The sequence below is a fragment of the Podarcis muralis genome, chromosome 8 (assembly GCF_964188315.1).
Source record: "Podarcis muralis chromosome 8, rPodMur119.hap1.1, whole genome shotgun sequence".
Lineage (NCBI taxonomy): Eukaryota > Metazoa > Chordata > Lepidosauria > Squamata > Lacertidae > Podarcis > Podarcis muralis.
In genome coordinates, this window is record NC_135662.1 from 47,081,592 (window position 1) to 47,095,013 (window position 13,422).

Genomic DNA, 13,422 nt, shown 5'->3' on the forward strand with positions numbered 1-13,422 from the left:
AGGGAAAGCAGGTTTTTTGCATGTTGAACACAGCTGTTAAAATTCAACAGGTTAAGCCTCTTCTAGATGGAAATATAATTGGGGGAAAGCATTACTTGTTCATTTTCTGTCTGTTAGAGACAGTATTATATGCATGGTCACTGATTTATTTTTGGGTCCTCCGCTCCAGTTGCAAAAGAGGACATAAATTTGCATATGACACAAAGCCCAATCCACATACAGTGTGCTGAGCCCAGAAAATCTTGTTAGCACCCCTGCTCAAAGTCAGTGTGTTTTCAACTCAAGCTGTGTATTCTAGCATTCCCCTTTAATGCACACAAACTCTTGAAATTGCATTGAAAAACATTCAGTTAACAGATACTTCAATAAAAAAAAGTGTTTGGGGACGATTTCTGTGAACAAGGTCTCAGAGTAGAGACTTGGGTTAAATGTTCTCCAATAGATTAAAAGCATTTCAAGTAAGGCTAACAACAAGGTTTCCCTAGATGTATTATGCACTGACTAAGTGGATGGCTATAAATTTAGCTAAAAAACAACACTAAGAACAAACGAACTGTCACAACATTTTGAATTAGCCCTTTGGACAATTCCTTCATATTGAAAATTAACTTTGCCTTTTCAGTGGGGCTAACACTGCCTCTGAATTGCATATTTCCTGTCCTGGAAATAGAAATGCTTGTGGGCTCACAACACTCATGATGAGACCCAAAGGTTATTCTCTGCCTTAAGACTGAAATGTGAGCCAGAAGATAATACAAGCCAGTACACTAAGCCTCCCTCCAACCTAGTCCATTTCCTTCATTTCCCAACTCCCACTAAGCTTTACTGATGCAATGGTGAAGGAGGAAAAGAGCGAGGCTTCCCCCTTCCCCTCTGTGACAACTGAGCTACTGATGGTTTCCCATAGTCCCTGGTGCTTGCTATGCTGCCTTAAGTTAGGGAGAGACTCCCGTCTCCACCTCCATCCACTACTGCCACAGCAGAAATACAGTGGTACCCCGCAAGACGAACACCTTGGAAGACGAAAAACTCGCTAGACGAAGGAGTTTTTCGTTTTCTTAGCCGCTTCGCAAGACGCATTTCCCTATGGGCTTGCTTCACAAAACGAAGCTTGCCCCGCAAGCTCTGGGGATAGCGGGGAAGCGCAGCACGTCTTCCCCGCTGTCCCCGGACCTCTTTTGAAGCAAGGGGCGGCGGGGAGAAGATCGCTTCTCCCCATTGCCAGCCCCGCAATCTGTACATGGTCACAGCGAGGCTGGGACTACACAACTTTGTGTCCTTGCCATCTTTTGCGGCCTTTTCATCTGCACAGTGCTGGTCCACAGCACATACCTTGTCCTTCACAGGATTCTTCACGAGAAAGGGAAAGGCATTTATTTTGAGAAAGATGCAGAGCGGGTAGTTAAACCCTTAGCTCTGTGAAAGGATACTTCATACTCAAAAATCACCCTTACGTAATCCAGACGACAGTATGTCTCAAGCTAAGAGAAGAAGGGCCAAGCTAAGAACGCCTGTGGCACAAGGAATATCCTTTTTTAATGACAGGGTTTTGAGAAAGCAGAGATTTTAAGTAGTGGCACAAAGCTATAGTAAAACAATGCTCAAAGAATTTTGCTGACAAGGAAACAAATGACAGCTTACAGCTTGCCTTTTGAGATTTAAGCTTTCATTAGCGCAAGAGCCACAATTGACATTTATATGAGAAGGATATCGAAAGGCGGCCTATATAGACTCCAGTTGTTTGAAAAGTTCCCTTCCCATTCTCAAACCACCTGCATCTAGAGAGGAGGAAAATGTCTTTGTAACACCAGGTGCAAGCAAATTATGTTCCAAGCATGTACAGCTGGAAGTTAAGGACACTCAATGTATTCACTAAAACAGCATAATTTGCAAAAACATAAAAACACAAAACCAGAAAAACCCAACTGAACAAAAACTTCACCCGCTCTGCCAAAAAGAGGGACACACCAGAGAATGAACAAATAGCCTCCAGAAGGTGGAGGCCCTAATGATTTCAGTCTCAGGTATGTTTACGATCTTAGGGCAAGATAAATAGACCTGCAACAGCTATAGCTTCCTCCAGCCATAGAGGTTATCTTGTTGACTGGCTACATATAATATAACAATTTTACTCCCTCTCAAAGAAATACCCAGCTCTATGCAGCAGTTATCATGTGGTTCTGAGAATGAGGTTAACATCTGCAGAAATCAGATGAACGGGTTAATCAAAATTAAGTCTATAGCATAAAACAGATATCTGTCTGTTACGACTTTAACTAGGGATACTTCCAGCTTTAATAATAATGCTACATTTTCCTGCATAAACAATAACTTGAGAGGATTTCCTCTCTGCATTATTAAAAAAAACACCCCACCACCTTATTATGTCTTTTTTATTGCAGGGATCTGAAACAGCTTCAAAATTATACTTGTGTACTATGTTGCAATTTCAAGGTAGGAGAGTAGGGACACATTTATCATTTCTGGGATTTAGAATGACGGTTTTTGTTGTTGTTGTAGGTTTCCTCTGGGTTTTCTTTTATGGCATAACAAAAACAAATGAAAATGTTTGCTCTGAGAACTGCTTAATAATGCATGTACCCAATAGCCCACAGCATCTCATTGGGGCAATTAGTGTTATGGACTGTTGCATAAAGCCATATTTAAGAGGTCTGAAAATTTCTGGTATGCACTGTATCAGGTAAATAAATATGTAACATGGGAACTCTGAATTGGGAATTGCTGACATGATGAAACAGTGATAACTTCAAATGTCTTATTCATGCACAGGAAAGCATTGCAGAAGTGTTGCGCGCATCTACTTCTTAAAAAATTCACAGTATTTTTATTTCAATTACAATGTGGCCCTAAGTACTACTATAATTATGGATACTGAGCCAAACCTCTTTTCCCAAACCCTGGTCCCCCAAAGGCCAGGCCCTTCCATCTGCACAAAACTGAATTTTGGTTGTCCACTGCTAAGTCTACAGAGCTGACTGCTTTTGGGAAACTGATCTTGTTGCCATCCTATATTATTCTGTATCATTTCATACCTCACTGAATTGGCCCCAGGATTCCTGAACTGGGTGTTTCTGGAGTGATTTTATGACATGTTAAGCCATGACAGGTGCTTCATTAGGAAAAAGAAAAGAAAAGAAAATGTTCCTGTCTGTGGCTACAACTACAAAGGAACCCAAAGAAAAGAAAGCCATTCAAAGAAATACACTAAGAATAGTCACAGAATATGGAATGCTATTATGTGAAACCACTGATACACTTTTGTCTTGAACAGAGTGTTCTGTTTTGGAACACAGGAAACATAAAGGTCAACAAAATCAATTAAGAGTCTGCCCTGAAAGATGAAATTGAAAAAGTACTAGCTTGCAAGAATTATCTCCAGAGGAAGGACATTTTCTGAAACCGGAGTCCTATCAGAGCAGAAACTTAGAGACACTTTATGTTGTGTATGTGCATGATTACTCATAAGGGGATGGTTCATTGAGGAATGTGTGACTTAACCAGCAAAAAGTAATGTCTTTGCTGCTATGTGGAGAGGTATGATTCTGTCCGTGGTGCTGAAACACCTGCAAGTTATTGCTTGATGATAAATATGCAGAACATGTGGGGAATCTCAACCAAATATGGTCCTCTGAACCTTTCCCCTACTGATGGCTTCTCCCAAGGCCACATTCCTCACTCGTCCTGCTCTGAACTCTTGAGAGCTTTTGCCTGGCTTCAAGGTGCCCTGGTACTGTGATAATGCCCTTTGCTGCCTAGATGAGGGGTAGAGAATCTCCAGTCTATGGGTCAGATCTGATCTGCCAGGCCTTCTGATTTGGCCTGCTATGCTATTTTAGGCAAGCCACACCCACCCTGTCTACTCCCGACATCAAATATGATGCCAAGTAAAGATGGCTTGGTCAAAAGGAGCTTTGCAGGCACTGCTGATTGGAAGGGCCTGCAGAGCCTTGTTGTGCAGCATTTCCCAAGCACAAGACAGCCAGCTGTTTATCTAGCACTTGAGAACTGCTCTGCAAAGTTCTTTGCCAGCCCTCTGCTCAGCTGGCTGATTGTTGTGCATTTTGGAACTTTGACAGCTGTTATTATGCCTTCAGAAGATTGGCAGGTTGTGCCGTGTGAACTGTCATTGCCTCCCACTGGAGATGTCAGAACAGAGCCTAGGCCAGGGGTCTGCAACCTTTAAGACAAAAAGAGCCACTTGGACCGAAGGGAAAAAACCTGGGAGCCGCAAAACCATTGCGACATTTAAAACAGTGGGGAGTGTCGGGGCACACAATGTGCCTCCTCCCCTCGCTAGTATCCACCCCGGAGCCGCGGCAAAGGTGTAAAAGAGCCACATGCAGCTCCGGAGCCACGGGTTGCTGACCCCTGGCCTAGGCCTTCTCTGGCAACTATCCACATTTCCCCAAAGAGCCCCAACTCACACTTTGACTCCACCAGATTCAATAAAGCTAGTTGTGTTCAAATTCATGGACTTTACAATACGTTTGCTCCACTCAGTATCCGTGGCTAGGGAAAGAGAGGGCATAAAGTAGTTTATTACAGCTTACATGCAAAGTAAGGGTAAAATTTTAAGATATGTTCAGAGGAAGCTGAAAAACTGTATGTCAAAAGAGTCTGCATGGTTCAGTTCCTCCTGTCTTTTCATGTAAGTCCAAGACGTGATCTGCTCCGTGGGTTCATTATATAGTTGTTTCAAACTAGATTTGAAACCGCATTCCTCCTTACTAATGAGTAGGTGACCTTGGAAAGGTCGTTCTATTTTAGATTCAATGGCAACACATTGTATTCATGATGGATAGTCACTGAAAATCTCTCACTTCAGGAAATTTGAAACTTTGTCTTGCTTATCTCCAAAAGCCAATGTATGTCAGTTGGAGGAGGCTACCACATATAATCTCTCTCAGTTTTGTGTTATTTTAGCTAGACCTGTATAGAACTATTCCTGCATTCACTTATTTTAACTCTCAGTGGACACAGATAACCATTTTGTTACAGGCTCGAGCCCAAGTTCCTTTTACGCTTCATTGTAAACCAGATGCACTTCTCTGATGCTGTTGGTGCTCACTCTTTAACACTGAAGCAGTAATGATGGCAAGACCACTAGGACTAGTACTATAGCTTTGCCTGCTATATTCCTAGAAAGCACTTCCTTGGAGCAATTTTGCAGAGCCTAATGTTGCCAACATTTTCCTGCACAGCTTCTGTGTCACAACTCATTTAAAGTCTGCATGGAAATGCAGTGATGGGGAAAACTGCATCTGTTGATTCTCCACTCCTCACCTGTTAATGAAGAAATTAAAAGCACCTAAAAACCAAAAAGGTGGCAGTCTTAATGGGGTCCTTAACTGAAGGTAGAATCAGTGGAGATAGCACCGGGCAAGCATGAGTCAGTATGACTGAGCCTGTATGCATGTGATGAAACTTCATCATTTGAGAAAAGGCAACTAAATTTGCAACTGCTGCCCTTTCTTTCAGGTGCAGACATTATGTGCCTTTGCTACTTCTGGCCTGAAGTACTGCAGCAAGCCACATGGGGATGCACTTGAAGCTCGTTCAGCAATCACATCTGGTTCAGATTGCAGCTGCCACCCTGCTAAGTGGTGCTAGGAAGCTGAAGGTATTAAGCTAATTTTTCAACAACTGCATTGACTTCCTATTCCCTCTGAGCCAAGTTCAACATGATGAGTTTAGTCTATAAAGCTCTAAGCAATTTCAGTTTGAGCATTTTCTGTCCACAGGAGCCTAGAGCAAAACCTATGCTTTTCCATTTCCAATTATATTTCTACAGTAACAGGCCAATAATCTTCTTCTTTCCAATTGCTTTGATGTGGGAAGAGCAACAAATGTTTTAGGGTGATGACCGCCTTTTACACACACCCATATGGCATCACACACATTTTCTTTTGAACAGCAACAATGGAGACTTTATAGGTGCTTTGTGGCTTAAAGATATAAGCAGTGTTTTACTATGGTTTTTTTATATATATTGCAAAAGGTCTTTCAATGAAAATCTGTTGCTGCAAGGCATCACTGAATCCAACAAACCTTGATAATGTCAGAAATCTCTTGCAAAGCTCATCAGCCACAACCTCTCTCCTAAACCTGGGCACGATTGATCAGGAATGTCAAATCCTTTGGCTGTAAATGGTGCCTATATGTTTAAGGGCTCTGAGGCAGTGATACTGCAACTACAATCTCTCCCGCCTAATTCTTCCACCAGTCCCTTTGAACAGCCTCCTGCTGAACCTGCTACAATTCCCATCATCCCTAGCTAACAGGACCAGTGGTCAGGGATGATGGGAATTGTAGTCTCAAACATCTGGAGGGCCGGAGTTTGCCAATGCCTGGTCTAACATATCCTTCCTACTAAAAGAGACCACAATATTTAAACCTCTCCAAGTTGAAGGCCAAAAGCCTGGATGGAAAAATGTATCGTGATGATAATGCATACCACGTACCTTACAATGAATCTATGAAGTGTCATTATTGAATGATGAAATCACGCAAACCTTTTTAAATTCCGCATTTGTATTTGAGTTTCAAATAGCAAGGTCATTGCCAGACTGCACACTAATTTATCCCTCATATAAAAAGTTAGAAGTTACACAAGTATGAGTACTTCATGCATTCCTACAGATGAGTAGAAAGACAAACAAACCCTTTCTTTTGTTCTGAACCATCCCTGTTTTCTGTTCACCACAACAGGCTCAATTTTTGTCTGAAACAATCTGATTTGAAGGATTTCTACATACCAAACACAGGCTTGCAATGCTGAGAATAGATTGGGGGTGGGATAACTGATATTGCTGTCACACACCCTGTACAGCTTTCACATACATTTGTTGGGCTAGTCAGTGTGAAAATTTCTATATATTGCACATTTCCCAACTATACAATAATCTGAAATTCAGTCTGAAAGGCATTTAATGCACAGCAGTACACAAAGAGCTACAATTCCTATATTGTACATACAATGTGGGCATTCAGAAAACATACACTAAGTTTGTGTGCCAACAGCATGAAGACGCAATCTGGAACACATCTTACATGTGTTATGAAACATGTGTTATGAAAGTGATAGGAAATTGCCAAGAATAAATGTGTATTTATGAAATGTTATTAGTGATAAATACTGTACTTACTTTTTTTTAAAAAAAGGTAAATAATAAAGTTTTCAAATTTCTGGAGCACACATACCATCACCCTCTCCACATGTACAACTTTATCTCTCTGCAGTTCTCCTCATTAATCCATATTTTCCCCAGACTGGCTCATCTCTCAACATACCCGTGGAAGCAAACCAGAGGCTTTTACACTGTTCTCAGTGTTTCTGCTCTGGGAATGCCTATGAGGGTTCCAAGCAAAAGAGTGGAAGGCTGAGAGCAGTCTCCGGGGACAATGCTGGGAACCAGTGTTCAATGGTACCTCGGTTCAGCCCACTTCTGTCTTGTTTGTTTTGTAAGTTACTCACCAGTGCTGCTTTGGATGGTCCTCACAGTGGTGGTTGTGCGTGGGGGGGACGAGGACCTCAGTGACAAACATTCATCATCTTGGGAACAGCCCTTTTCGATGGCTCTCACGTAGCTGTGGCTCCTCATGCGGAAGCAGCCTGGCATTGGCAGATCCAGGGCCTCTACTGCTTGAGACTCCAGCTCACTGAATACAGACTCGCAGACTGATTCAAACTGACCATTTACTTCCATCTCACTCACCTGCAGGCAAAGAGAAGGCAGTTTAATTACCGGTATATCCAAGAGAGCCGTCCAGCTTGCATTACCATCTAATACCAAAGGGGAAAAGACAGAACAAAACTTTACATCCCCATGATAAAGCATCACAAAACAGTTAAGAAGATATATTTTACCAGACTCATTTCCTCTTGGATCACTCCAGCTTTCAAAACATACATACATATCGATGAAACACTTGCATGATCCAGCACCAAAGAGTATCAGCTTAACTATTTTGCATTTTTTTATTCTCTAGTGTCTGGAATATGGTGGAAACTGCCTATATCAAGCACAAAAGATCTATCCTGGCAAAGTAGCAAAGAACCAGCTGAAAGCTTAATTATGCAAAGCCACAGTTAAGTCCCCCAAGCTTTTAAAGTCATATTCCAGCACTGGTGTCAGCTTTAATTAAATTAAAAGGATAATTTCTAATCTGAAATTTGTAGAGAATAAAATCTCAAAGCACCATCATTTGAGAGAGGAAGAGAGAAAAGGTTTTTTAAAAGTTTCTTTTTTAAAAACAACAACAGAGTATCATACTTGGTTTCTAAGCTGCCTAAATAGCCTGAATTTTATTAAAGCCTTTGACACAACAGCATGTAAAGTTGCTCAGTCAGCTGTTTATTATGGTGAAACAACCAATAAGACAAAATGCAAAGTATAAAACACGAAATCACAGCTTCAGTAAAACAAACTAGGTTGCATTGAGCAAAGTCATCCTGCTAGTGTAAGGTCTTCTGCCTGTGCAATGGGACTTCCTCTTCCTGTCCCTGCCTCCAATCTGCTTTGGAGGGTTGTGGGGAAACCCAAAACTGATTTGGGGGGCGGTGTGCAGGTGGAAGGAGGAAAGGAGAGGAGAGGGAGAGATCCTGTTATACAGGCAGAAGTTCTCGAGTTAATGGGATGTTTGTTGGATAAAACATGATTCTACATAAAAAACAACAAGCTAAGAACTAAAAATCATTCAATATGACTCAGTGGGGATTTGAACATGGATTTAACACATTCAAGTCAAGCATGTTAGCCACAATGGCTAATGACTCTGTCCTGATGAACACATTATCTTGGCCTTGTTTCATTTCTCATCCTTTCACTGTCTATTGCAGTGTGCAAATGTTTTACTCAGATACACTCCAGTCTTTAATTGCCTGCCCGTTACCATTTTCCTTTGCCATAAGTTGCATGTGATGGGTTCTTCCTGGGAAGGAACTGAGATTCTTTTGCCTCTGGGCCCAAATTTCAAAGCAAGCAAGCAAACAAACAAATAAATAATAAAGGGCCAAACAAGATGTAATGGAAAATGCATATCTGCTGCTGAAAATGACTGGCAGACATCCGTTTCTATATTTCCCATCCATAACATCTAGAAATGTTCACCACAAGCACCACGTCTCACAGCAACATCCCTGGCAGCCCACATTGTGATGCAGGAGTGAGGGACACAGAATGCTATGATATTACAATGGATATAACTTCTATCTGTTACCTGGGGTAGAAGGAGAATGAAATGCAATGTAATGTGGTTGCTTTTGATGATACATTTCCCAGAACATCTATCTTGGCCCTAAATGCTTAATGTCAATGAAAGAATTTCTGACTGCTCTGATAAGACCCACTAGTGATCCTCTAAAAACCCTCAAGCAAGCTAAAAGCTGCCAACCATTGCCACTAGTGACACAAACAGCTACTAAATGACTGAGTTTTGAGCCAAGATTGGGGGGGGGGCTGACAGATGGATTCTATTCAAAAACAAAACAGAATTCAACCATTTAATAAGCCGTTGTGTCACATTGTGTTCAAAAAGCAAGGCTGGCAACCACATTGTGGGCCCAAAGGTTTACAGGTGGGTTGTAGCTTAGCAGGGGAAAATTATCCTGCACCATCACAGAAGAATCCATTTGCGAATATGTATGTGTGCACGCACACTTCGGTTCCTTAAATAAAAATGCCTCTCTCTTCGGTTGTTTTGTGCCAGCTGGCTTTCAAGCTTCCGCCTTCCACACTAGCAGTGGGTGTATTGGTAAAGTAGGAATGAATTCATTTAGTACTGCCAACTTTAAGTACTCAGAAACCATGTGTCAGCCTACCCAGAGAGAGAGAGAAAGGGTCTTGATGATAAGGTTTGAAATATACATTTGAATCATTTATCCTCTGACTTTTAAAAGGAAGGAATCTGCTTTTCCAAGCCTTCAGTCATAGGTGAAAATAAGCTTGTTCTGTTTAACAGGGAAGCGAATGAATCATATTGCAGCCATAAGAAAAATACACAGATAATATTACAGTATTCACACATGAAATCACAAGTAACTGTACACAATCACAGATAATTAACAGGCTACTTATTTTCAAGCTATAAATGTATTGCAACCAAATACCTTAAAACTTTACTTAAGTCTTTTATTTTTATCATTTCTTTACATTTTGAGTGGGGGGGGGGGCAAAGAAATCAACAAAAACAAAATAATTAAAATCTAGACATAAAACAAGCACAACAAGGGTGAACAATGATGAATATGGCACATTGTTATTCTGTGCCTTCTGATTGTCTGCAGGAGCCTCCTGCAGCCAATCAGAAGCCACACTTTGGTTTCCGAACATTTTGGAAGACAAACAGACTTCTGCAACAGATTCCGTTCGACTTCCAAGGTACGACTGTAGATGTAAATGGCAACTGTGAACATTTCAAAGAAAGTAAAGAGGAAAATAGTGAAGGAGGACAATTATGAACTGCATTCAGGTGGTGGTTAAACCTGTTTGCTGCCCCTGGTCAACCCACCCATTGAAATCCAGCCTGTTTCTATCAGCATACCCCCATCATGAGTAGGATGGAATACTGAGGATTTGGTTTTTTAAAAAATCTAGCCATGCAATTAGTCACGTATTTCCTTTCACTTGAGAACTACTCATGCTGGCAACTGATGCCAACCTTGTTTTCTCAGTTTTGCACACATGTCACTCACCTGACTAATAGTGCTCATGGCCCTCATGTAGCTCTCATTCCGGGAACGAAATTTGGGAGAAGTCAGCAGAGCTGCAGGGTCCAGGCTATCCAAACTCCTATTGATTGAAACTTCGCTCACTGCCCTCAAGTAACTGTGGCTTCGGATCTGAAGCTTTGGAGAATGTTCACTAGATATCCTTGAAGGAAAAAGAGCAGGAAGAAGTCATCCCATCATATCTACATTTCTAACTGCTGATCAGCACTGACAATACTTTGCAACATGAGTGAACATAGGTTCCAAGCAAAATAATGTACAGCCCCCCAACACACACACACACACACACACACACACACACACACACACACTGCACACACAAAAACCAAGTATCCTCATGTCATTTATAAATTCAGTACAGTACAGTAGAGGAAGTGGGCTGTTCCAGTTCATTTGCTCAAGTCATCTTCCTTCTAATTCTAAGGACAAGCCTGTCACAACAGCATCATCTGCATTACACTTATTGACAGCACAGTCTAAAGCAAGGCTTCTTGTTGTAATAACTGCCCAAGTGGTTAGTTCCATCATGGCATCTTGACAAGCAGTGCAATAGCATCAGTTTAACACAATGAGACTGCAATAGGTGCCTCTTTTTTTTAAGTGAGGGAAGTATAAAAATAAATCGACTTTTAAAAAAGCATTATTTTTTAGTTTTTGAGAAGCGAACTGTATTCAGTGCTTAAAGTGTGATCCATCTTCCTGTGATTTTGATCACTGAGGAAACAAAGAGGAGCACAGTTGCAGAAACAAGTCACGAAACCTTAAAGAATATCATAGAGGTAACTTCCATGGAATTCTGAACTGATGAAATGGAAGGCAGTAGAACTGAGCAGCTAATGAAAACTGTGGCATATTAAGTCAATTCCTGAAGGACATGGGGCAGAAATAGACATTTGGTAGCATATATATATATATATATATATATATATATATATATATATATATATATATATGGAATAGCCAATCCTGTGTTTTAGAAACATTATTAATATTAATGTTTCTAAAGGCTATACCATGAATACTTGTCTTGCCGAATACCTTTTTATTATTTCTTGGCACTGATGTCTTTCTACGCTTGAAAATAAAAAGTATCCTTTTGCTAAGTTCATGTCAAAAGGCTCGTGGCATGCTTATCTACCCCCTCACAACAGCAGTCATCAGCACATACCTGCAAAACTTTTGTAGCTATACTTGCATATGAATTGTAGCTTATATAACATATGCAATGATGTGTACAGGTAGCAGATGAGGTCTTTGCTACTTAGTGATTCATTCTGTTCTTAAACTATGGGATACATCCAAAACAGAAGAATCAATAAGTACTGGAGATGATCATCATCGTCATCATTTTATTTGTATGCTGCCTTTCCACAGTTAAAACAATGCTTAAGGCAGCTTACAATATGAAAAGATTTACATAATTGCAAACATAGCAAAGTAATCATAAAAATAAATAAAACACATTAAAAACTACAGTGGTACCTCAGGTTAAGAACTTAATTCGTTCTGGAGTTCCATTCTTAACCTGAAACTGTTCTTAACCTGAGGTACCATTTTAGTTAATGGGGCCTCCCGCTGCCACCGCGCCACCGGAGCAAGATTTCTGTTCTCATCCTGAAGCAAAGTTCTTAACTCGAGGTACTATTTATGGGTTAGCGGAGTGTGTAACCTGAAGCGTCTGTAACCCGAGGTAAAGGTAAAGGTACCCCTGCCCGTACGGGCCAGTCTTGACAGACTCTAGGGTTGTGCGCCCATCTCACTCAAGCGGCCGGGGGCCAGCGCTGTCCGGAGACACTTCCAGGTCACGTGGCCAGCGTGACAAGCTGCATCTGGCGAGCCAGCGCAGCACACGGAAACGCCGTTTACCTTCCCGCTGGTAAGCGGTCCCTATTTATCTACTTGCACCCGGAGGTGCTTTCGAACTGCTAGGTTGGCAGGCGCTGGGACCGAATGACGGGAGCGCACCCCGCCGCAGGGATTCGAACCGCCGACCTTTCGATCGGCAAGCCCTAGGCGCTGAGGCTTTTACCCACAGCGCCACCCGTGTCCCATGTAACCCGAGGTACCACTGTACATAACCAAATTGAACAATGATACTAGTTACCACAGGTGAAACAACACCCATGACCAAGTAACTTTGTCTGGTAAAGGGTCTCATTAAATGAATGTGATAAGAAACCAATGTGTTTCTTGGATAGGTTCTTCTGACAAGTATACAAGAGACTGAAGTGGAGATAATCAATATGCTTCTATCTGCAGGGAAATGTAGAGTACAGATAATTGTGAGAACCAAGTTTTACATGAAAGGGTGAGGTTCTGTATCAGGATGTACTTCCTCGGGAAAACATCAAAGCTGATCGGCACATGCTAATCCAGAGGTAATCCACAGATAGTCCCTAGAGATAGTTACTACAAAACAATGATCCAGGACCACTGATTGGGTGGGGGTGGAAGGTGCAAACCAACCCAGGAGACTGAAACCTGGCAGGTGCCTTTGAGGGGGCTCACTCTATTATTTAAACAGAGCCCGCCTGCCCTTGAGCCAAGGTAAAGTGAGGTGGCTGTCCTAGGAGGCAGGATCCACAAAGCGGGTGGGCACATCCAACCTCCAAGGAATGCATTGCCCGCAGGCAGTGCCACACATTCCTTGGAGTCCAGAAATGCCTTCTCAA

General features: G+C 41.7%; 1 protein-coding gene across 8 annotated transcripts in view; it reads right to left on the reverse strand.

The window, feature by feature from the left end:
- The window catches only part of DLGAP1 (DLG associated protein 1), a 288,905-nt gene that overhangs the window by 57,752 nt on the left and 217,731 nt on the right, over positions 1-13,422 (reverse strand). For all 8 annotated transcript variants that reach the window (XM_028737276.2, XM_028737278.2, XM_028737273.2 and 5 more), the window contains 2 exons: positions 10,715-10,892; positions 7,496-7,736 (listed from right to left, as the gene is read on the reverse strand). In XM_028737276.2, coding sequence (XP_028593109.2) covers positions 7,496-7,736; positions 10,715-10,892 — 419 coding nt within the window. The remainder of the gene's footprint in view (positions 1-7,495; positions 7,737-10,714; positions 10,893-13,422) is intronic.